General features: G+C 33.6%; 1 protein-coding gene and 1 non-coding gene across 2 annotated transcripts in view; both read right to left on the bottom strand.

The window, feature by feature from the left end:
- Window positions 1–5,000: 5,000 nt before the first annotated feature.
- SP3 (Sp3 transcription factor) overlaps window positions 5,001–26,676 on the bottom strand; it is a 57,525-nt gene continuing 35,849 nt past the window's right edge. The window contains exons 5-7 of the mRNA XM_044669087.1: window positions 14,595–14,787; window positions 10,211–10,407; window positions 5,001–6,760 (exon numbers count right to left, since the gene is read on the bottom strand). Coding sequence (XP_044525022.1) covers window positions 6,444–6,760; window positions 10,211–10,407; window positions 14,595–14,787 — 707 coding nt within the window. The 3' untranslated portion in view covers window positions 5,001–6,443. The remainder of the gene's footprint in view (window positions 6,761–10,210; window positions 10,408–14,594; window positions 14,788–26,676) is intronic.
- On the bottom strand, window positions 25,246–25,347 carry LOC123243429. The gene has a single exon (XR_006505958.1). It is a non-coding gene; the product is annotated as a U6 spliceosomal RNA (small nuclear RNA).

The following is a 26,676-nucleotide window of genomic DNA, read 5'->3' as shown; positions in this document are numbered from 1 at the left end:
ATCTGTTACCCGACTCATCCTGAATAGGATCTTCACAATTTCATTTCTTTACCCTTCTCTGTTCTCCCAGTCCATTACTATTTTTCTGTCACTCCCCTCTATCCAATCCTGACCAGAGTAAATCATCTCAACTGACTTTCACCTTTGCACCTGCTTAATCCTCTATTTCCATTCCTAAGTGGTTAAGTGATGCTAGAGGAAGTCCTGAAACAGCTGAGTCCAAAACATTTATACTAACTGTACCTGGGCTCTCAGTCCTGCAAGGGCTTCATTTTACATATCTCACTGACAATATAGCATTTACCATAAACTCCTTTTACTCTTTCAAGCCAATTTCTGTCCATTGTGCTCTATAAACCCCCAACTACTTTAAGGATTAATGCCATCCAAATTGAGTTACCTCAACTCCCTATACCTCAGCAACTTTGTCTTCGATTACCTTTTCCTGTTTCCTAAGGAGCTGGCCTTCCTTACTTTCAGAGTATTTATCCATTCTGAGTTTTCACCTTCCTTCCCTTCTTCCTACAAACATGGTCAGATACTAAAAACATAAACCTCTCCTTGACTCTTGGCTTGCCCTTCTGCACCAAACTTTTAATTTGCAGTCTCCATTTGTTAACCACTTGGCCATCCCATCCTCATTTCTCTTGACTTCTCTGCTTGATTTGGTCCTGTTAACCATTCTTTCTTTCCTGATATTTTCTTCCTTTGGATTTAACAGCCAAGTATTCTCCTTTCCTCCTCCTTTGCATAGAAACCTCTTCCTCTTACCACACTTGGCTTTTCTCTAACCCTCTCTCTTGGCGGCCTTATCTACCCCCAATGCTGCAGCAATCACTGCAAATGAAGATGACTCCTAAATCTAACTTCAGCCATAAAGCTCCTCTTTCCAAATGTTTGATGAAAACCTTTGTCAGGTTGTCACGTTATAATCTTAAACTCAGCATGTCAAGATCAAACTAACTGTCCCAACCTTGTTCCTGTTGTCTGAGACCCAGCTCAGATGTCACTTCCTCCAAACCTTCCCTTTAGATCTCCCTCACCCTGTTTATTTTTGTCCATGTTTGCAACTTCATTTGGAATAGAAATCCTTTATTAATATAGACCTACAAGTGTTTTACAATTTACAGAGGACTGCCTGGGTTGAAGGAAAAAAAGGAAGAGGTCTTACTTATAAAAGGGTCACAGAGGCAATCCTAGAGAGAACTTGATCCCAGACCTTCATGACTAAAGCTGATTCACCACCCTCCGCATTAGATTTTAAGTTTCCTCAGCATCAGAGAAAAAGGTTGGTCCTCTTTCTTTGTATCCTCAGAACTTAAAAGAAGTGCATTGTACATAGTACATCTTTATAAACATTTCTTAAATCTTTACTTTCCTGCTTAGAGATAAGTGATTGGGGGAAAGGAGAATACAGAATTAGGTGTTATGGGTAGGCCCTAATTTTCTCAATAATGCAAATAAGATTGATTTTGACAATTGTAGGGGACATAAGTTAATATGGTAAAATACTTTTATGACATCATTCAAAGCAAAAAAGAAGAATCAGAAGAGCACAATCACTATGCTCATATAAGAAAAGAATGGAAATGAAAAGAATCCTGATGGAGACTTGAATGAAAAGTTGACATATTATGGGGATAAATCTCATTTATTTAAATGTAAACAGTTGCAAAATAAGTTTGATTGTATTGATGTTCGATTTTATAATAAACCATTATAAGAGACTCAGAACAACCAATTAAGTGTTTTTTAAGTGGAGCAGGCCAGAATCTACTTAGCTTTTTTTAATCTAATATGGAATTGCTCAAGTCTCTCTCCTCAGAGCCATTAGTTCAAAACTACCCATTGAACAATAAAACTTTAAAATAAGACTTTGTAGATAAGATCAAAACACATATTGTATCAACACATGGTATTAACACAAATCAGATTCATGATATCTATTAACCAATATAAGAAATGTTATGCTTTTTTATACACAATTGACATTTTAGCAAAATCAGTCCCAAAATAATTTTTCTATTTTAGTTTTTTTCATTGACTGACAATAGATGCTATTAGTCATTCATGAAAACAAGCCCTAACATATTAAGGAAAACAAGTGCACACTAAAAATCAATCTTTCCAACTTCATGCACGCAACTGAAAACCAAAGCCTTTTCTATAGCTTATCCTTTCTAAGATATATTTGCACAATAATAAGTACTATGTACCAAATGCTTAAAATTGTTTGTTGCAAAAAGATCTCTTAAGGCCTGGCCATCAATCTATTTATTTCAAGTAATACACAATTTGACAAAAAATTTAGTTCAACAAAAAGTATATGAACTTTTGTCCTACATGGACATCATTTAGAGTAGTTATTAATCTTAATTCATCTGCAAAGCTTTTGACTCATGATCCCACTAGATGACAGGCTGTTTATGAAAGCAATGCCATCAGACTCGAGTTGGTTATGAGATTGGGCCTGGAGCTGTTTCCAGACTAATCGGGAAAAGAACAGGAGACTTTAGAGATCATTTAGTACAACACTCCCATTTACTGATGAAAACACTTATTTTGATTTGGTCATAAACCAAAGCAAGAGATTTAGTGACTTTAGATCTTGGATCTCTTGGACCTTGGCTGAGCACTTATTCCTTTAATCAATGACTCTATGCACATTTTGTTAATGTGTATGAATTCCAAACTTAAGGTCATACATACTTTTTTGAAAAAATCCCAACTGTTATACTGTATTTCATAAGGACTAAGGCCACTTACCTCACTTTATCCAATAGATGTGAATCTGGAAATCTGTATTTAAATATTTAATAAACAATTGTTTTTAAAAGGGGAGTTGCTATTAAATTCTTTTGAAGAAATTTCATTGTAAATGAATAATCTCCCCTTGATCTCTCTTTTAGTAAAAGTGGATGTTCGTAGTGTTTACTTAAACTGAGGCACACTTGTAATTCTTTACTACAGGTACACCTACCTAGTCAATTAATAAAGTTACTTCTGTTAAGTCTGAAGTTAATAAAAACCAAATAAACAAAATTAAAGATAATGAATCCAGTAATTTTTTTAAAAACAAAAAGGGATCAAAAAAGTTACTTCATCAAAAATCTTGGGAAAATATACATGGACAATTCTAAACAAACCAGATTTTTACTATAAACAGCTGCACTAGAAACATCTGAACTACAACTTGTTCTTAGAATAAGATTCAAGAACACCTATTTAGTTTTTCTTAAAGGAATAATTTACCATATTTGTGCAAATATAGGTTATATTTTTCTCTCAAATCTGGCACAGAACTGTTAAAAGTAGAGTGATCTAGTAGGTGCAAGGCTAGCCTTGAAGTCAGAAAGATCTGGTTCAAACCCTACCTCTGACACTTGGAGGAACACTGGGCACATTACACTTCTAGTGGCCCAGGAAACTCAAATCATTAGTTGTTTAACAATTGCAAATAAAATGAGTTTAGTTCTATTAGTAAGGTCTTCCTCCAGCAGATTACTTTACACCAATGAAATTAAAGATCTAAAACCCAAAAAAATGGCCTTCAATCAATAACTTTAACACTATGTATTTCCTTTCAAAAGGAGGCTCTGTTTTAGGGGTGAGGCCTACAATTGCCAATGGCCTAAATTCAGACCAGTGTGACTTCATTGGGGTGAGAAAAAGGGGAAGGGGGGGGGGATTGGGTTGGAATCCTCTATCTTCTTAATGCTAGGGAACAAATAGCATCGAGTTTGTGGTTCAACAATTTCTAGTATTTAAATATTTGCTTTGAAAGCTGTTAGTTGAAGGATCTATAGTTCATGATGTCTGTGCATCTGAAAGGGCCCTTAAACATCAGACACCTGATGCAGACAGCATGAAGATGCCTAACTACTTACCTTCCTTGAAGTACCCACGCTATGGTGAAAGTATAGATACATGAGTAAAATGGCATAATAACAAAGTTTCCATTTTACTTAGGAAATAATTCCACACAGCATTAAATGTGCATCTAATTTTTTAACATTCTGCTCCAGTGACTATTCTCAGAAGCTTAATAATTATTTGTGACCACAATTTGATATTACTCTGAAATATACATTTCTAAATGACTGCTGACTAGTGGTTTAAGCCCCATGAACCCAGGTTCAAATAGCTTTTTTTACTTTTTATGAACTCAAGCCTTATGTACATGGTAATATTTTGTCTATAAGTATGTGTGTGTGGGGGGAAGGGAGGACACCTCTGCAGGGAGAATTGTCCTATGAGAACAGTGTTAATTTATATTTATGTATCTAATGTAAAACCAGGAGTTCCTTCTACATTGCCTATACATGGAAGAAATGTGATTTCCCATAAAAACTTAAAAAGAGATTAAATTTAACTTTTTGCATTCCTTTCCTATCTTACCTCTCTTTCAACATTGCTGAAGTATATCTCTTTGAAACATTTCCTTTTTGTTGAAATAGTTGTCTTTTATATAGTGCTTTAAGGTTTGCAAAATGTTTTACATACATCAGCTCATTGGACCCTCACAACAACCCTGTGAGGTAGGTGTTAAAGGCATTATTACCTTTTTATTGGACCTTCACACAAATTCATGATTGTCAGTGAACTCTCAAGGTGCTTGTGCTCCCTTAAACCTAATAACAGAGGTCGCAGCAATAAAGGTTACAAATTGGCATTGATCAACCTGATGTACGGTGGGTTGGCTAGCAGACTCTCTCCCACCTCCCCAGACACACAAACAAACCCAATTTATCTTCCCATAGTGAAAAAGCTACTGGCAAGCAAAAAAAAAAATTGCCAAATGTCTAGAAAATGCCTCTACAGATTTCCCAAATAAATACACTTCCAACAGAATAATCTCAGCATCTAATACAGTCTCTATCTGGAATCTAAAAATAAATGAGTTCATTATAAACCATGTTGAAAGAAAACCAAAGCCACAAAATTTTCACAAAACATACCACAGCAGTATTTTAAAGGCATAGGAATACAGCAACTCAAAAGAAAAAAAATAGTGTTTTATTAACTACCACACTGTTATAATACACTTTAAACGTACAATAAGGTAGCCTTTAAATCTGAGGTGGTCTTAAGAATAACAAATGAACAGAATTTCAAATTTTTGTAAATAGGTGAACTGCTGCAGTTATTGGTGTACATTTTAGGAAAATGGTATAGCACTTACAGACCAGCAATGTAACTTTATTTTGTACATTTTTTCTATAATTGAAAATATAAACAATAATTATAAAAAGAAAATACAGCGTAATAAAAAAACATATATGTTTTTCAGTTAAGTGTATTGGATACATATAAATTTTAAGGGAAAAAGCAAAAAAAAAAAAAAAAAAAAAAAAGGAAAATGGTTGATATTTTAAGTGCAGACTGACTACCTAGCCAAAAAACTTCTTTTAAAAAAAAACTCATAAAACCTCTAGTTTTCTATGACTAATATCCATGTGGTTGGAGTATTGTCACTACGGAAGTGATTTTCTGTTATGTTTGCATATGTTATACTTTACTGGTAACTTTACATGATGGCTTTTAAGGCCCTGGCAGACATGGTTTTTGGAAACAAGATTTGATTAAAAAAAAAAAAAATCACTGCTAAGACGCAATACACCTTATTTTTGGTCCTCCAATGTTCAAGAAAAGGGATAATTCACAACATTGTTTTTACCACCCAAATGCCTCAACCTATACATTTTAAGCTTTTTTTTTTTTAAACATTGGTTATATTGCCCAACTTCGTTATTGAAAGAATAATATTAACAAGACATCATTTTGGCAAATTAAATCTTAAACATGGCTTTTCAACAGGATTTAAAAGGTGACTATCCCTAGAGTTCCATGTTAAAATGTAGTTTTCAAAATCTTACAAGAGTAATGCTTAAAATATTGTACATAGTTAACCTAATTAAAATAATTAGCTTCAAAATGACAAATTGAAGAGCTAAGTAAAGCCTACACTAGGTAACATTTGCTTGGAAACTTGATTTGTCAGTTATGCATAATAAAAATTCCAGTCATCAAGAAAATTACAAAATTTCTTTTATCATAACATGATTTCTTTCATCCACCAACTTCTTTTATCTTACAATAGATAAATACCAACATGTTCTCATTTTTACACTAAACCACACAGGATTGATGCATTTGGTTAGACTACCATTCCCATTGTTAAATTCATTTTTCTCTTTATATAACTTGGTAAAATTTCATCTCTTCTAGATTCCAAAAGTACCTACAAAACCCATGCAATTTTACCATTTTAATATACTATGGAATATCATACAAAGTAAGGCATTTCAGTGTCATGTATAACCAAGTTACTGTCAATCCAAAAATTTTTGCACATCAATAAAAAGATATCTAAGAACTTAGGAACAATATTCTTCTCACTACTGTATAAAAATAACCACAATGAATAAGTATTTGTGTAATATTTACTCCATTGTCTCATTTCCAGAAACTGTGACAAGCTGTAAAGGTATTTCAGTGTTGGTAAGGATATCTTGATTGCTGGTGGCGGAAGTATTAACAGTTCCTATCCCTGAAACAGAACCTTGTTGAATATTTGCAAGGATAAGTGTCGTTCCTCCTGCAGTAATCAAAGTTTCATCTCGTGAAGCTTCTACTGATGCCAGCACTGTACTACTAGAGTGAATACCTTTTTTATTCTGATGTGTTTTAATGTGTTTGGCAAGGTGGTCACTTCTCATAAAGCGTTTTGAACATTCTGGACAAACAAACTTCTTTTCACCTGCCAGGAAAAAAAATTAATTTCTTTAAAAGCATTGTCTTAATTTCTTAACTAAAATAAAATACATACTATTTTCTTTTAATCATGCTGTGAAAGAAGTTAAGGCAAGAGTAAAGCTTCCTCATCCAAATAAACAAAGGCCTTTACTAGAAACTTTTCATACAATAAGTAAATGCATTGTCCCAATAGAATGCAAGTGCCTCCTCATGCAGATCTAAAGGACAGTAACAATTTGCTTTAGGCTCCCAAGTTGTGATTCTGATTACCAGATAACCCTTCACCATCTTGCCTCTTGATCATAAAATGCATTTGTAAAAGTAAGGATTTGAATGTGGGGTTTTTCTTGCTATATCTGAAAATGAGTGAAATTTTATATTTATGTAACACTGTGCTGTAAAAAACATTTTTTTTAGTGTATCCTACTGGATTGGGATCAAGGGATTTAAATTTTGTGTATTTATGTTTGAAGTTAAGGGATACATTAAATGTCATTATGGGAATGCCTGCCCTTTGATCCAGCCATACCATTGTTGGGTCTGTACCCGAAAGAGATCATAAATAAACAGACTTGTACAAAAATATTTATAGCTGTGCTTTTTGTGGTGGCAAAAAACTGGAAAAGGAGGGTATGTCCTTCAATTGGGGAATGGCTGAACAAACTGTGGTATACGCTGGTGATGGAATACTATTGCACTCAAAGGAATAATAAACTGGAGGAGGTCCAGGTGAACTGGAAAGACCTCCAGGAACTGATGCAGAGCGAAAGGAGCAGAGCCAGAAGAACATTGTACACAGAGACTGATATACTGTGGTAAAATTGAATGTAATGGACTTCTGTACTAGCAGCAATGCAATGACCGAGGACAGCTCTGAGGGATTTATGATAAAGAACACTACTCACATTCAGAGGAAGGACTGCAGGAGAGGAAACATATAAGAAAAACAACTGCTTGAACGCATGGGTTGGGGTGGACATGATTGGGGATTTTGATTCGAAACCACCACACCAATGCAACTATCAACAATTTGGAAATAGGTCTTGATCAATGACACATGATAAAACCAGTGGAAATGGGCATCGGCATGGGTGGGGGGGAGTGCGGAGGGTGAAGGGGAAAGTGGGAGCATGAATCATGAAACCATGTTAAAAACCAATATTAATAAATGTTTTTAAAAAATGTCACTATGGGGTTTAGTTAATTTATAAAAAATGACATTACATGAGGAATTTTTTTAATAAGAAGTTTTTAAGGAAATCATATTCATAAAGGAATATGAAAGTAAAAATGCATCTTAAAGAATCTTGAAAAAATGACAAAAATATCATAGTTACTAGACTACCAAAAGATTATGACAAATATTTGTGAAGGGATAAAGGGAGGAAGGGGAAAGGAAATAAGCATTTATATAGCAACTACTATGTAGCAGGAACTGGAATAAGTGCTTTACAAATATCTCATTTGATCCTCAAAACACACATTCAAGGTAAGTGTTGCCATTATGCCCATTTTATAGTTAAAGGAAATTGAGAAAGGCAAAGTTAACTGATTTTTCCAGGGTTACACAGCTAATATGTTTCTTAGGCTAGATATGAACTCACTATGCCACTTTTCTGCAAGCAGAAAAGAGAAAGAAAACCCAATAAGGAAGTGCCCGGCAACATCCAGAAAAGGAAAAAACACTAAATCAGAGTGACTTATGGAGAAAACAATTTTGAGCTAGAGCTTTACAGGGCACGATAAGGAAAAAAAGAAAAAAGATCTACAGGAGAGTTGGCTGGCCTGAGTGCTTTCTAGACTCCAACTTTTAGGAGCCCAACATGTGTCTGCATAATAAACAAGCCTGTGAACCTGTAACTTGTGTACTAGTATGGGATTTAGATTTTCTTCACAAAGTATATCTTTGTACACAATCAGATGACTGAGCTTGTGATATGAGGAAAATTCACTGGCTTGGTAGTGTAGAAATAAAGGCAAAAAGGATTAAGGGGATTGCCAAGGGCCTGAAGAAAATCCAGTCAAGTCACCAAATCCTGTTTATTTTTTCATGGAAAGACATGTCCCTTCTATTTGACCCCTTTCTACCACACTATCATTAATCACCATTTATATAGAACTATATTATATTATAGTCAAACTTTATTCTAACAGCCATAACTTCAAAATTCAGGGCTTCCCTCTTTCAAGAACTCATGCTACAATGTCAGATGACTATTTTCTTAAATATAACAACCTTGCTAGTACCATGTTTTGTTTTTTTTTTTAAATCTCAGTACTATTTTAGTCGGTTTGGGGTTTTATTGGGGGGCTGGAGGGGTAAGAAGCAGCAATGGCAGTAGAGTGAAGGAAAACAACAGGTCCTACAATTTAGATTAGGCTTCTTCTTCCTAACTTTCAAGTCTGTTTATTGTTTGGTTCATAGCAAGTCTGCATCATTCTGATTCTACCATTTCTCCCAAAGATTCACTGTTTTATATAGGCTGGTTTCTTTATAGTCTCCAGGGTTCATTCCCACTTCTAGTCTTGGCTCCTATATGCTCTCCATCATACAAAATGGTCTATTTCTCCTTCCCATATATCTAAATAATCCCCATTCTTGAACACTCTCAAAATGGATATTATGTTCCATATTTCACTGTTGTTTCATGTATGTCCATACCATTCTAAGTACTATTCAAACTTCAGAGCAAGTACTATTCATATGCTTTTTCATATCTACTGCTAATAGATAAATCTCTAATCCTTAAGCTAATGGTAACTGTAAGATGTGAGGATGGGAATATGATACAACACATTCAGTAAGTAACTGGCAAATGAAAAAAAAAATGGAAATTCATCCCAGTTAGCATTAAGGTGGGAAACTCTAGGTCATTTTAAAAAAATTATACATAACAACAATGGAAAAATCGCTGAGATCAAAGCACTAAAATATTGGTACCAACCACTGAGAACCACTGTTTAATTTTTATTTCTTCCCTTCCTACAAAAAAATTAAATGGAAATGATGCCTATCACTTATCTATGCTGATAAAGCTGTGGCAGAAAGGCACAAACAATACCTATTCAGTAAAGCATGTCATAAATAAAGAACACTAGTTGTAAGAGCTAACAACTCAGAACACCAAAGGAATAATCATAAGAGCAAAAGAATAGGACTAAATCTTCAATGATTTTAACAGATCCTAACCATAAATTTCAAGATGTTAATAAAAACGGGAAAATTCTTTGGATTTAGTTTTTAATGATCAATTTAATGGATGTCTTCTAAATTGGTGCCACTGAAAATGAAAATTATTATTTTTTAATATCACTAGCTTACACTTTTAAGTTCTATAAATAATAAAATTTCTTATTTTTAAAAATGTTTATTGCCTTTAAAAGGACCCCAACTGTTATGGATAAGTAAGCTTATACCCCATATTTTAATTCATTAAAAACAAATGTTAGTAACCTGTATGTGTTCTTCTGTGCCGCTGTAACTCATCACTTCGAGTAAATCTTTTCCCACAGAATACCCAGTTACAAACAAAAGGACGTTCCCCAGAATGCCAGCGAAGGTGAGCTCTTAAGTGTGATGTCTTCCCATACACTTTACCACATCCTGGTATATGACAAATATGTTGTTTCTTTTTCCCAAGATTGGCGCCTCTAAAAAAAAAAAAAAGACACACACATATGCAGGGTTATTAAAAAAAAATCAAACCAAAGCTTAATGAGATTTACTCACAATTTATCATTTTTAATCTTTTTTTTTAATTTTTTTTTTTTAATTTTTAAACCCTTAACTTCTGTGTATTGACTTATAGGTGGAAGATTAGTAAGGGTAGGCAATAGGGGTCAAGTGACTTGCCCAGGGTCACACAGCTGGGAAGTGTCTGAGACCGGATTTGAACCTAGGACCTCCTGTCTCTAGGCCTGGCTCTCAATCCACTGAGCTACCCAGCTGCCCCCCATTTTTAATCTTTTTAGATACAATTTCATGCAAAAAGTTATGGAAGAAATCAGAAATAGGCATTTTATGAATTCCACATTAAAAAACTTAATCCAATTCCATCATATAAAATATACATGAATAAAAATTTTACTGTATAATAAATCTGACTACTTTCCAACAAACACAAGATTCTCCACTGGTTTATTTCTAAAGGTTATTTTTTAATTAAAACAAAGATTTTGCTTTATGAAACAGAAATCTGAATGTTTCTCAGAACATGTTTAATTTCAAATTAATTTGAGTATTTTTGAATATGGGTCTTTTGTTTAAAGTCAGGGTATAATTATAAGTTAGTAGCTGTTAGAATAAGTTCTAACTTGGTATAAAAGAGTATTTTATACAGGTCATTTTCAACCTACAAAATTTAGCTATGTTTAAATTTTTATAGCTCATAAGATTGCCTAATGAATAAAACCATATATAAGAGGATTAATAATACTTATAATTATTTACCTGAAAATATAATTATTGTATTACATGCACACATTCTTTTTTCTTTTCTTTTTTTTTAAACCCTTACCTTCTGTCTTAGAGTCAATACTGTGTACTGGCTCCAAGGCAGAAGGGTGGTAAGGGTAGGCAATGGGGGGTCAAGTGACTTGCCCAGGGTTACACAGCTAGGAAGTGTCTGAGGCCAGATTTGAACCCAGGACCTCTCAACTCTAGGCCTGGTTCCCAATCCACTGAGCTATCCAGCTGCCTCCTACATGCACACATTCTGAATATACCTTGAATTGGAGGTATGCTAAAAAAGAGCAAGAAATATGAACTGCTCTGATTTACTAGTTAACTTTTTCCTAAATCTATGTCTGCAACTTCCGTCCATGCTGCTATTTTTGCCTTTATAAAACTTAGGCAAAATGAAGCTAAACTAAACCCTCTTCCCCATAATAAACCCTAAGATACTTCAAAAGCTTATAATCATGCCCAAAACAGACCCCTTTCTCTTTTCAGGCTAAACATCCTTCCAAAGTTCTTTCAACCAATCCTCACATATGGCATATATCCTTCAGCTATCCTTTCACCATGCTAGTCATCTTCTGGCATGCTCTAACTCAGGGGTCAGCAACGTATGGCTCTTTCTGCAGGAGCCATAAAGTCAATGTTTTTTCAGGCGCTGTTACAGGAGCGCGCACTGTGAGCACTGTACGGCTCTCACGAAATTACATTTTTAAAAATGTGGCGTTTATGGCTCTCCTGGCCAAAAAGGTTGCTGATCCCTGCTCTAACTGATTACTATCCTTTCTAAAATGTGGTGTCCAGCACTGACACACTATAATACTGCAGAGGTGGTCTGAACATCTCTCTCTTGTGCTAGACCAAAAATCTTTCATAATGGAACCTAAGATAATAAGTACATTAATGGTGTTTTTCATTGCTGTCATGCTATTGATGGACACGGGCTTTCATTAGTTCCTTTAAACCTTACATGTTTTTCACATGAATTTTCTATGTTTATGAAGTTGATTTTTAACCCAAGTAGATACAATTTCATGTTTACTCCTGTAAATTTTTATTTTATTAGGTTTATCTCATCATTCTTCCTTGATCCTAACTCTGAGATTCAAAGTCATATTTCAATTCATTCCAGTAACTTCAACAGAAAACCTAGTTACTTCTTTTCTCATGACTATCTCTATTTCTAAGCTTGTAGGTTCTAAAATATTAAGATGCTAAATGTGCTTTTTTTCCAACAAAAATTGTTACAACAAGATGATCTACTTTCTAAATCTGAATTTTCCAAATAATAGTTTCCTAGAGAAAATATATTCAATTAGATAAGTAAGGGATGAGGATGTATTTACAAGCAGTTAGTGGCAAGTATTATAGGGCAAAAGGTAGCAGAAAGTACACAAGATGATCTAGTTCCTGAATTATCACACTGCTAATTAAACAGCAGGAAAAATTTATTCTACGTGGGCACTAGAGAACTGATAGGGAATAAGTAATGTGAAGGCAAGCAGAGAGTAAAAATTAAACACCAGAACTGATATGCCATTCTTGGTACTTTAAGATTATATGCAAAGCTTCTCATAATTATAATAACCCTGACACTTTCTAGCCCCAATTTTAGTTATCAACTAATATTTTTAGCTTCCTGCTCTTTGTGTCCTTCTGTGCCTACTTTGCCCTCAGTGGTTTAAACAGTGTAGTAACATCCAGTGTGCCAATGTGCAAAGGATTGATGTTGAGTATGTTAGGGAAAAATATTAAGATATCTCATATTAAGTTTGGGAGTACAGAAAATATGAAAGAATATCTTAATGATATCAGTTTTTTTTTCAGAGTATATGTAAAAAGTTAGGAAAATATTAGATAATGAGACAGATAAAAAAGGTGAAGAGCAGAGAAGAAGAAAATATTTTTGAAGCAAAATTATTTTGCTTACACTGAGTTTTATGGACTAATGCTCATATCATGCAAATCTATATAGTATCTATGTTAATCATTAAGCAGAAGTGAAATGTAATACTCCCACAAACTGCCAGCTACTAGTTTAAACACTTTTTATATTAAGTACATATGTACTTATTTTTATATTAAAATTTATATCAAATTAAAATAAATTATATTAAAATAAAAATTTATATTTATTTATTTATAGAGCCTTATCTTCCACCTGAGAATCAATACCATTATTGGTTCCAAGGCAGAAGAATGGTAAGGGCTAGGGGCAAGGAGGAGTTAAGGGACTTATCCAGTGTCACACAATTAGGAAGTGTCTGAGGCCAGATTTGAACCTAGGAACTCCCATCTCTAGGTAGGCCTAGCTCTCAATCCACTGAGCCACCCAGCTGCCCCCTATATTAAGTATATTTATGCATATATTATGCATGTCTTGTTTTTGCTGATGTAGAATCCTCTGCATTAGTTTATTATCAAAGTTTTTCACTAACTAGCATAATTATCAACACTATCATAAATAATCTAGTTGTGTTACTTCATGTTCAAGTCAAAGCTTGTTATGATAAATCACAAGGTTCAAAATCCCTACTGAAATATTGCAATTTTGGCATTTTCAAATATTTGGGCTATTTGCTATTGCTATAGGACTGGACTCTGATTTTGAGTCAGAATTTCTCTCACACATAAAAACAATTTTTTTTCAAGTTAGAATTGTTCCCCTAAGTATCAGGTTTCTGTGTCTGATAAAATAGCTTATACAAATAACCAAATCTGTAGAATTTCAGTGAAGTCCTTAAGAATGTTTGCTAGTTTATTGCAGAGATTTAAAAAGTTATATTTACACAAAGTTACACAAAGATATAAATCACTGATAGGAAAACTCAGCAAAAAATTTGATATCAATTGAAATATAACAAGATGAAAAACAATCTTTCATTACTGGACTTAAAATAATTGGTTGTATTCATTTCACTCTTTTAACCTATTACACAAAAATACTTTAAAAAACTCAATTGTTTCTGAAATTGTTTTTAAGTACAAAAATGTTCTGAATTTATCTTCACTATTTTAAAATCCTGAATAAAACTCCTCTGTGTGTGAGGCAGTTTTTAATAGGACTTAGCAATAGCATCTACTAATACAATGTCTTTGAATTAGATCTAATCAACATTTCAAGTTTTAGACATGATAAGAAACAGTGAAGGAAATGGTTATTAAATATTGTAAAAATAGTTCATGAGTTGCAAAAGAAGTGTCAAAGTGTCTTTTAATAATTAGTCATTAAAATCATCTACATTTGTCTTTTTTAAATAAATAAAACAGATTTAATATTTGTGTTTTGCAAGTGTAGATGAGATATAATTTGTATCAATTTCTCATTAAAAAAAATTTTTTTTCACTTATGTTAATATGAGGGTTTTTTACATCTGCATACCTCCCACCACCTTCTTTACAGTTGGGACAGGTACAAGCTACTCGTCGAAGTCTTTTTCCTTCCTGATGTGGTTGGTCCCCTTCTTCATCTACCACCTGTACTCTCAAATGCGTTAAATCACTGGTATTCAATGTAGAATCACCACTGAGCTGCCACTCTTCTGGATCCGGCTCTTCTTCCTTGATCCTAATATCTAAAGAAAAGAATAGATAAGAATGAAAAGTCATTCACTAAACAGAAAGTAGGATAGCATGCCAATTATTTTCTCTATAGTAGCAAGAAAACAAGATAGAATACAGTCAACATAAGTTTTTAGACTATATAGCCATTGACCCTAAAGCCTTTATCAAGCTATGAAATCTATCTCACTGTAACTTTCATCTGGCTGGCTGAAACAGCTAGTGCAGATTAAGTCTAAGTCAAATTCTAATGCACTCCTCTTCTAAAAACATCTTATCTGTAAGCATGGAACTATAGACGGAAAGTTTCAAATTTTAAAAGCTGTTAGTTATAAATTTAAGTGTAAAAAAGAAATCTATCGATCATGATATGAAATAGCATTTTCCCAGGGAAAACAGCCACAGAATTTTAAGATATGGATCCTACCCTTCAAGGGTCTTACAATTTATGTGGAGTGAAAAAATACCAGAGTATTTTATGGCAAAATGTGGCATAAATCACTGTGACGTGTTATGGGGTTAGTTTAGAAGCAGTTTTTTTAAAGCATTTTTCAAAAGATTAGGCCATGAAGTAGAAATTCTTAACCTGGGGTCTATAAATTCATTTTTAAAATATTTTGATAAATATATTATATAAAATTGATTTCCCTTTAGAATTCTATTTACTTTATGCTTTGTCTCAAAGAAAAGTTGAGGGGAAAAAACCTCCTCTCTACTTCTGTACAAGTAAGGGATCATGTTCCCCCTGAATAAACATTAATTTTGCATACATTTTTTTCTTCCTTTTTAGGGATGACTTTTTAAGAGGGTGAGAGTAAGTAGAGGAAAAGAAAAACTAGGAAATGTAGATGATGTAAAAACAATATCTATTTAAATTTATTTATGATTTAAAAAAAACTCATTTGGCCTCAGAATTTAAGCTCTATTATTCACATATTTATTAAACACTGCATTACCACAGATGAAAATAATTACAAGACAGAGATCAAAATATAAAGAACCACTAATGGTTAAAAGAAGAAATGCAGACTACTAATGACCACATGAAAAAAATGCTACAACTAAAAAGAAATGTAAATTAAAATGACTCCTAAGGTTTCCCCTGACATACATCAAAAAGGGAAATATGACTTTTAAAAATCAATGTTACGGCCTTAGACACTTCCCAGCTGTGTGACCCTGGGCAAGTCACTTGACCCCCATTGCCCACCCATATCACTCTTCCACCAAGGAGCCAAAACACAGAAGTTAAGGATTTTAAAAAAAGGCAAAAATAAAATGAAAATCAATGTTAGTTGAGCTGCGAGAAAATAGTAATAAATAGTGACAACTGAATTGGGTTGTTTTAAGAAAACTTAGAAAAATATGAGAAAAATTGCTAAACTATTCATAACCTCTGATCAAGTGATCCTACTGTTGAAACTCCAAGGAGAACAAAGAGAGAAACAAAGATCTCATGTATAGATACATTCACAATAGCACTTTCGGATAGCAATTGGAAATGGCTGAACAGATTATTCTGTATGAATGTAATAAATATTTTCCCTTAAAAAATAAGAGAAAAGAGAGAACTTGAAACTCAACATTTTTAAAATGAATGTTAAAAATTATTTCTATATATATTAAGGAAAAAATAAAACACTATTTTTAAAAACACCTACAAAATTAACAGAAGCACCCCAAAAAAAGGAATTTAGATAAATGGGTTGAATGGGATGGTTTGTGTGAACTGATACAGTGGGGAAAAAAGCAAAACCATAAGAGTAACATGCCCAAAGACTATAAAAATGCAAGTGAAAACAATGCTAAAAGACAGCTCAACTGAAATTTAATGACAAAATGATTAAATATACACTTCCCTCCCCTCAGTTTGCCTATCAGATCCACTGGAGGAGTAGTAAGTTTTGCTTAACTGTTTTTCTTAGTTACATGAGGACAGATTGACTTCACCAGCTCAGTTAATACTAAGAAATGATAGTGATATAAAAACCAAAGCATTAACACAATTTACAAAGGAAAAGAAAAAACTACAGGTCTAAATCAGAAAACTGTCTTCTAAAAACCAGAGTCAAATTTTGTCACTTAGGAATGTTTTACAAGATATTTACAAGCAAGGAAAATAAGTCAGCCTACATGTTAAATCAAAAGCCAATTTCCCAAAGATTCTTATCCTTAGATAACAAAATAAATAAGGAGCTTGTTTCTCTCCCTCTCGAATTCCCAAGTAGAATTAGCATAGATAAAAGCTTGCTACAACTCTCTAATTCTCATATATTTAGCTTTTCCCTATGCAGTCCCAAATTAGAAATAAATTATTTCCAACATAGTCAAATAGTTATTTGAGCTTTGGAATGAGTTTTCCCAACAGAAACAATGTACTAAATGATTCTTACATTTCCCACCTAACCTTTACAGGTCAATGTAGCTGAAACATTATGCAAACAAACACATGGTCAATGATACCATTGGTAATCCTGGATAAACAAAATAAAAAATAAGGATTATATTCATGTAATGACCCCCCCCCCACCATGCCTAGAAATCACTTTTTCCTCACCCCTGTGCCTTTCAGAATCCTTTGACTTCTTTCAAAGGTCAGTCTAGATGTCATGTTCTCATAGGTCTCCCCTGATCCTTCTTGTTAATAGTGTTATCTTTACTCAACTAACTTGTACTTTCATATTTTTACATATAGATATATCGTCCTTCCCTAACTTTGACTCCTGTAGACCCTAACCCACAAGAAAAAAAAAAACCTGAAAGCTCTTCAAAGGAAAGGAACTGTTTTGGTTTTTGTCTGTGTTCCTGGCATTATGCAAAACACATAGTGGACACAATGCTGAATATTTAGGCTCAAAGAAAATTAGAGTTGTATGGAAACATATACTCTCAGTATTTCTGGACACTCAAAAAGCTCTCTAGATGTTGACATCTAATTTCATCTAAGAATTTAAGACTTTCCTTTTCCTTGATACAAGTTTATTACTTTTGGAGCCATGATTAGGGTCAAGAGTTCACAAATGAAATGCTTCAAGGGGGAAAAAAAGGGAAATGAGAGTAGAGGACAGAAAATAAAACCTTTCTGACATTCCAACAGTTGGGAAACAGTGGAAAGAAGGCAAGGAATTAAAGAGCAATGCATTCATGTTTTATTTAATAATCACAAATTGTCTATCATCAATACTAGGGAATCAGTTTTGTTGTTTTCCACGTGTCACATAATTGGGGGGGGGGGGGAGGGGAATGTTTTAAACCAGAGGGCATTTTCTACATATGAACTCAAGTGAAGAAAGGAGGTGGGAAGGAAAAGACATAGCTAGCAAATAGTATTCTTATCCTAGGACAGACTTCTTGCTCAAGAGGGGGCTCTATGCAATCATGTTTGAAGGCACTCAAGAAGTTCACAAGTCAGTAGTTCATAACTCAAACTATAGCTTTAACTATTAAAAAGATTTGTATACCACCAAAAAAATGTACTATATCTTCCTATTATTAACATACCAAGAAAGCTAATAGCATGCTATAATTAACTGATTTATTATCTAAATCCGGCATTCATATTTAATTTAGGTAATACTAGATAAATATGAATTAAAGTACTTTGGATAAAATGAGACATTCTCTGTTATCAATAGCATATCACTAGGATTTTGTTGTTCTTGTCAAAGTCTAATTTTCTCTGCTTTCATTTTTTTTAGAATGCTGATGAAATTGCTTCATTTGAGTCAAAGTTTATTTTATTTATATTTTCCATTTAACAGGTTTCACCTGTCTTGAAACAAACAGAATTAGACATAATATTTTTTAATCTCTAATATTCTCATTTTGTAAGTAAATGATTTTTGTTCTAATTAGGATTTCCTAATTTGTTTATAACTAAGCTTCTATGAATATTTTTAACCTACCAAAAAGTTTGTCTTTTCTAATTTAAGATGATAGCTCTCAATTTCCCATTAATATAGCTAATTTCCTAGTAGTTTCTCTTCATTTATCTAGAAAGGAATTAAATTCTTAAGCAAAGATCTTATTTAAACTTCAATTCTTTACCAATTAATTTGCTATCATAGAAATCTATGATAAAATCAACAAAAGTAAATTCCATTTCCCTCTAAAAATTCATTTATATTCAAGTTATTTCTATTCTATGACTTTCCTCTTTTTTTCCTCAAGTTTGTTTCTGAACTGTGCACTTTCACCCCTATTTCCTGAGGTGGAGAAGTGGGTAAGAAGTGACCATTATACAATATAACTTCAATTTTTTCTTAACCTAAAAAGAAGTCCTTAATTTATTACCAAGACCACATCTTTCCTTCTGCTTTGCTTCATTTGATTTTAAGAAATTCTGCCTTTTATGGGAGAGACAGTAAAATAGTGAGAATAAATTCTACATGACCAAATCATAAATAATCCTAAAGATCAAATGTTTCCCAAACTGCTGGCCGACCAAGTTATGTTGTAGTTTCAGGCTGAATATGATGAGCTTATCTATCTACAATTTCCAGCCCTTTTCCTAAATTCCAAAATAGTTCCTTTAACTTGAAGACTCCCCTATTTAACTTCCCAATTTGAAAATAAACCAGTTCATAAGGGAAATGGCTAAGAACCACTGAACTTTACCAAAAACAGAGGCTTGGTTACCGGTAAAATAACACCTCTCCTTCTTGTTATGACAACAGTATCTTCAGCTATGCCTTGAACCCAAAAGTTTTAAAGCACTAAATAACAGTAAATAGACTATCTCAAGCAAGCAGAAAAGAATCAAAAGTAGATTTCTTCCCCAAATTAAAACAATACAATAAACTGAAAACAATACAATAAACTGGGAGTTCCTGGTTGCTGTCAGGACATGCTGGTAGTCAACAGTGATTTCCTGTCAGCTAGAGAACAAAGATTATGAGAAATTCTGGCAAAATAGAACTCTCTCACAATCAAGGATCTCTTGTCCACTCCAACCTATTATACTATGTGTCTCTCCAAATATTATTATTTTTTAACCCTCACATAAAGGCAAGGTAACTACTCAAAGGGAAAACTTATGCAGATGAATATGGTCTGATTTATTTGTTGAAAAAAGTTTTATCTCATTATTTCATATCTCATAAGAAAAGGAATTATCTAAACAGGTACGTGATAAATCATTTATACGTTGTCTCATTTTCATATATTTCCTGCCACAAAGTATTTATACATCTATCATCCTCATTTGTGAAATGGGGGTAATAATACTATCTGCCTTGCAATGTCTTCATTAAAAAAAAAAGAGCTTTATAAAATTTAAATGTAAGCTAATAGTCAAATTGGTAAACATAGAAGTGTCTATTCATACAAAATACTTAGCATAGTTTCTACTACACCAAAGTGAAGTTAAAGGCTTTTATTTATTGTGTAAAGAACTTGTGTTCTTTTATTCAGTTTCATAGTACAGGTTAAGCAAGACTTGTCAAAGTCACAAATTATTCTCTCCATACACCCAAGGACGTATATATACATACACAATTCATTACCATTTAGTCATTAGGTTTTCTCTGAAATTTATTAGCCATTTTAAGTCTTGAATTACATAAAAAAGTATTCAATTGGCAGGAATATCAAGGAGTCATCTAGGCCATTGTTTTGTCTACATGAAAAACTAAACTTATAATTCAAATATACTATTTTTCTTTTCATTAAAACTCTCCAGAGGGGGCAGCTAGGTGGCTCATTGGATTGAGAGCCAGGAAATCCTAAGTTCAAAAATGACCTCAGATATTTCCTAGTTATGTGACCCTGCGTAAGTCACCTAACCCCAATTGCCTAGCCCTTAGCACTCTTCTGCCTTGGAACCAATACACAGTATTGATTCTAGGATGGAAAGTAAGGGTTTAAAAAAATTTTTTTTAACTCTCCAGAATGGGATCCATTCTCATAGTAGATTCATAAACTGGTATCAGAAGACACTTTGGAATAGAAATAAGACAAGGAAAAAATCAGAAACAAAGAAGACATCTTTCAAAGTTCTATGATGAATTTGTTATATATTAAAAGAGAAATTATCTACAATATTTGGCTTTGTAAATGCAATCCTTTCTCTGTTCTAGTGTGCACATATAGAAATATTCGTTTTATTTTGTATGTTCAAGTGTATTATGTGTATTAAGTTTGGAACAAAAAAGAAATGTGAGCTTTTTAAAAATAAGAACCGTCTTGCTCTTCTAATTGTATCCCCAGCTCTTAGCCCAATTCTTATACATGGTAAATCCCTCATAAGTGATTTTTAATCTTAAAAACAAACAAAAAAACATCTTAATGAAGTTTTCCTCCTTCCTAAACATTCAAAAAAAATCCCATTAGTAACTCATTCTGGAATTTTACGAGAAACAAAAATCAAGCTAATTCTTCTATAATCTAAAGTACCATCTTGGGATTTCTTTTTATATTGGGACAGCATTTGTGCCATGCGTTAGTCTACCACTGTTTCCACAAAGATCATTGACAGTGTGATAAGTCAAAAATGTTTACAAATTTTTTCAGCATATTCTTCCATTTCAGAAGTCTAACCCAATTCTTCTTTCACATATTTTAACTCTTTTCTGACTTACTCACACATTGGAAAGTCACAAGTAATAGGCATCTCCATAGCTAAATAACCCAATCATTTTAGATAAAATCCTAAGTCCATTCCATTCATCCCACTTAAATTATAGGACTCCAAAGTCAATCTTCATATAAGAATATATGAAAAGCTATTAAGCTATGAAACAATTCATCTATGTATAAAAATACCAAAAAATACTGGCTTAATATTAAAACATAAGAAATTTTAAGAGACTTTAAAATCTAAAAAACTTTTACAAACTGAGAGAATGAAATGAGTGAAGCCAGAAAAACAACTTATGTGACAATATTGTAAGGGGAAAAAAATTTTAAAACTGATCAACACAATAATAAATCACAACTAAAAGGATCACTGAAGCATGCTATCCTATAGACTGGCAGAGAATAAATTCAAGGAGCAGACATATTTTTGAAAACTTCATTCATTGATTTTGCTTGATATTATTATTTGTTTTAAGGACTGTCTTTTTTTAATCTGGGAAGAGGGAAATTTAGGGGTGGGGGCATTAAACAAGTAATGCCCCCCCAAAAGAAGGAAAAACAGGTCGTCAACTAAAACATCACTTAAAATTCACAGAAGAGAAGACAAGGACAACTTTGAAACTAATATGAAAGCATTATAAAAACATTTTTTAAAAACACGGACCTCAAGAGCTATTTCATTGTAAGATTTAAAACTAAAAGAGATATTAGAGATTATCTAGTTCAACCCCCTCATTTATAAAAATGAGAAAACTAAAGCCAAGAGGTTGAATGACTTCCCTAAGGTTACACAGGCAGTAATCCAGAAAATAACGGTCATATTAAGTCATTTAAATTAACTACTCAAAAAAATTTTATTTTGCATTATGATTACCAAAACAGGATGCAGTCATGGCAACAAATTTTTAATAGTTCCAACTCTGACATTTTTAATCTTTACAATATCCACATGAAGAACAAATAAGCATAAACATGTAATATATTGCAGAGCACAGGACTAGTGAATGCTATATCTCCAAAGCCCTATCAGGTTGCTAAGTTGTGAAAGGTTCATCATCCCAAGGTTATCCACAAAGTGATGATTTTTTTTGACCACAGGATCCAAAAAAGAGAAAAAAAATATATCATATAGCTATCAATCCTATATGAGCTCCTTCAACCGCTTTAATGGCCAAGTAATGGAAATGGAGTCAGATGGCAATTTTTAAGACCATCAGCAAACATTCCCTTAACCACTGGTATCTTTACCATGCAAAATATTTTTCTCTTTGACCTTATTAAAAAGAAACAAATTTCATGCAATTTTATCTTCACAATTTGAATAAAACTAGAAGAAATAGGAATTTTATAGCTAAGTGCATAGAGGTTCTATTCAGATAAACAATTAAAGGATAAGATCTAGAGGAATTAGGTTTATATAATTCCCAATGGTCGTGACAGGCTTCACTGTATTACTTCATATCACTCAAAATGAATATAAGACACTTATTGAACACAATGACAATAACTGCAATTTATGTGCTCACATATGTTGAAGGGGGTAGAGAAGTAAAGAAATTCTATTAAAATTCTGACAAATTTCTCCATTAAAAAAACAACAAACATACCTTAATACTCAAGTGACTAAGAATAAGAGCAGGAAATTAACAATGATATTGAAAACAAAACTGAAGATAAAAAAAGTAAACCATAAGTTATACTATATTTTAAGAAGTTTTTTAATAATGGATAAGCAGTACACCCCAAAATAAAAATAATAAATTAAAATGATTTGGATTTAATACCAGAAAATATATGATTATTGATATATTTATAGTGCACTCAGATTGATTGACTAGTTGGGACAAAATGTGAAGATGTTTTCATCACCATTATTTTGGGAAATTTGAATGGACTCAAAATAATTGCCACAATGAAAAGTCCCAAAATAGCTTGAACAAGCAAAAGTAATCTTTCTCAGTAAAAAAAAACCACATTTGTATTAGCAATGAACATACTAATTTGAAAATACTTCAGAGTTGGAAAATGTAAAGAACTAGACACAGCATGACCTTACAAATAAAACAGCAGAGGATAAACAAGCTTATAAAATATGGTGATATGCAACTAGCATTTATGTAATGTTTTCTTTTACAAATATTATCTCACTTTATCCTCATCTATTTTGCAAATGAGGAAAAAGAAGCAGGCAGAGGCTAAGTGATTTGTCCAAGCTCACACAGTAAAGAAGGACCCAAGGCTGAATTTGAACTGAGGTATTCTTGAAACCCAGCTCTCTAACTGCAATGTTGTCCTAAAATTTTATGTATCTTGTCAAGCCAGAGTATCCCAAGAAAATTTTTAGAACTATCAGAAAAAAAACAGCCACAAAATGGTTCTGAGCTTCTCCATTTATATAATGAACAAGTACTATGTGTCAGGCATTGTGTACTAAGCATTTAGGGACACAAAGAAAAGCAAAAACAGTCCAGTCCTTAAGAAACTTACATCTGAATAGAAAACATATAAATAGGTCAATATAAGAGAACTAGAAAAATACAGAGTAGATATCGAACTTCAGTGACAATACCAACTAAGTGGTGCAATAGATTGATTGCTAGGCCTAGAGTTGGGAAGACCTGAGTTCAAAACCAGCCTCAGACGCATACCAGTTATGTGACCTTGGGCAAATCACTTAACCTGTTTGCCTAAGTTTCCTCATCTATAAAATGGAGATAGCATGTATTTATTATATATATAGACAATTCTATATAAATGTTTTAAAATATATTTATTATATAATTGGCACTTGTGGTCAAGATCAACTGAATTAATAGTTTTAAAATACTTAGCACAGTAGTTGACACATAGTAGATGCAACATAAGTGTTATTATTATTACTAGAACCACAGAAGAATACCACACCCAAGAGCTCAATGAACTTCATGAGAAAATAGCAATAGCAATTAAGATAATGAGGTTGAAAAGAGGATTTGTGACATCCCCTTCTCTTCAACAAAGGAGTCCTGGGACTTAACAAAAAATATTGGCCATCCCCCTTGAGCTCACTTTCCTCCCCCCTGCTCCATGCCTCAAAAAAACCTCCACCTTACTCATCCTTCTTTCCTCCTGTTCCAGCCTTGGGAGAAGTAGTTTTCTTCTTGCCAAGGGCAGCCCCATCACATTCTGCCCCCTTCTTGATCCCTCTGTGGAATAATGTTCTCCTCCCCTGCTTGCCCTTAATCTTCAATCTCTCCTTGGTAAGAGATTCCCAAATGTTTGCCCCTTTAGACTCTCTAGGTAGATGAATGACCTCCTACTTACATGGCCATTCATTTCAGTTTCCTTTCCTGAATCAACACTTACATGCTGCAACCTATTGCTGGATGTCACTGAAGACAGTCTTGGATCCTCTTCTCTTTCCAGATGAATGACTCCTGAATCCACACCTAGCATAATTTTCTTCTCTCAAGAACTCCAGTTGGATTCTAATTCGCCAAATGCCTGCTGAACACCACCACATGGATGTCCTCTTAACATCTCTAACCCCTAAGACTTTTAGAAAGAGAATTCATTTTTCTCCTTAACCTTTCTCCTTCTCCAAACTTCTTTATTTTTGTCCAACCAGCCAGAAATGAATCTTCACCCATAAAAAAATCATGGATTTACAAGAAAATTTTATTAAATAATCAAAGAACAATTAATTCCAAATTATAAAACTATTTCCAAAAATAACAACCAAAAAAGGATCCAACTTTATTGACCAGGAAAATAAGGCTGGTTCAGTATTAGGAAAATGATAAATAAGAGATCATATTAATAATAAACATAACAAAAACCCATCATCTTCTGAAATGGTTTGGGTTTGTTTTAAGTTATTAGTCAGTTTCCTCAGCATTCCTCACTATATAGAAATATAAAACCATGAACACTTTATAAATTTGTGTCTTCTCTGCACAAAGGGCCATGCTAATCTTCTCTGAATCATTCCTATTTTAGTGTATACACTGTAAAAGCCTTAACAAAATACAATACCCATTTCTGCTTTAAAAAAGAAATGGTTACCATGGTACTTCCTTATCAGTTTTGTGTGTGTGTGTGTGTGTGTGTGTGTGTGTGTGTGTGTGTGTAAGTAAAAGAACCAGCATTATATGGAATGGGGATAGTGGCCATTCTGATAAGATCAGGGTAAAAGCAAAGATGCCCACCATTACCACTACTAAGTATGTTATAAATGCCAGCTATCATATTAAGATTAAAAAAAAAAAAAAAAGAAGAAGAACTGAGGGGAAACTTCAACAAAGTAGCAAGTTATAAAATAAATCCACATAAAGCAATTTTTCAATATATTATTAACAAAACTTGGCAAAAGGGGCAGAAAGAGAAATGCCATTTAAAGTGACTATCATGTTTACTTAAGAGTCTACCTACCAAGAGGGCAGCTGGGTAGCTCAGTGGATTGAGAGCCAGGATCAGAGATGGGAGGTTCTAGGTTCAAATCTGGTCTCACCCACTTCCCAGTTGTGTGACCCTGGGTAAGTCACTTGACCCCCATTGCCTAGCCCTTACCCTTCTTCTGCCTTGAAGCCAATACACAGTACTGACTCCAAGGCGGAAGTTAAGGGCAAAAAAAAAAAAGTCTACCTACCAAGATATACAGGAGTTATATGGATACAACTAAAAATATTGTTTAAGAAGCCAGTAATAATAATAGCAGCTAATATGTCATACTTAAAGATTTGCAAAGCAAACAATATATTATCTCATTTTATCCTCACAACAACCCTAAAAAATAGGTGCTATTATTTTCCCCAGTTACCACCAACTACACTGCTACTGGACTTCTCTGGATCACTTCATCTTATCTTCCTTCCCCAGAATGTATCACTGCAAGGCTGAGCCTGCTTGGTCTTCACATCTCTGTGTGTGCCCCTCAGAATAAACAGCAGAACCTCTGGCCTCAGACTCTATTTAAAGGGGGGATGGGGGAAAGAACAGTTTTTCTCCCCATCCCCCCCCCCACCCCGGCTATACTGCTTTTGGATTTCTCTCAAACTTTCCAAAATCTCCCCTCCACCCCAGGACTAGGTACCCTCTCCCACCTCTTTTAGGTTTCTTTTGTATGTTGCCTTCCCTGGTGAGAATTAAGATCCTTGAGGGCAGGGAACACTTTTTTATATTTGTAACCCCAGCACTTAGCACAGTGCCTGGTACCCAGAGGTACTTAATATTTACTGATTGCCTTTCTTCTAATATTCTTTGCAACTCAGCTTCTGCTTCCATATCCACAATTCAGCTGAAACTGGGCTCTCCAATATCACTAATGATCTCTAAATGGCCTTCTTCTT

The sequence above is a fragment of the Gracilinanus agilis genome, chromosome 3 (assembly GCF_016433145.1).
Source record: "Gracilinanus agilis isolate LMUSP501 chromosome 3, AgileGrace, whole genome shotgun sequence".
Taxonomy (NCBI): Eukaryota; Metazoa; Chordata; class Mammalia; order Didelphimorphia; family Didelphidae; genus Gracilinanus; species Gracilinanus agilis.
This window is presented reverse-complemented; position numbering and strand designations above follow the sequence as displayed.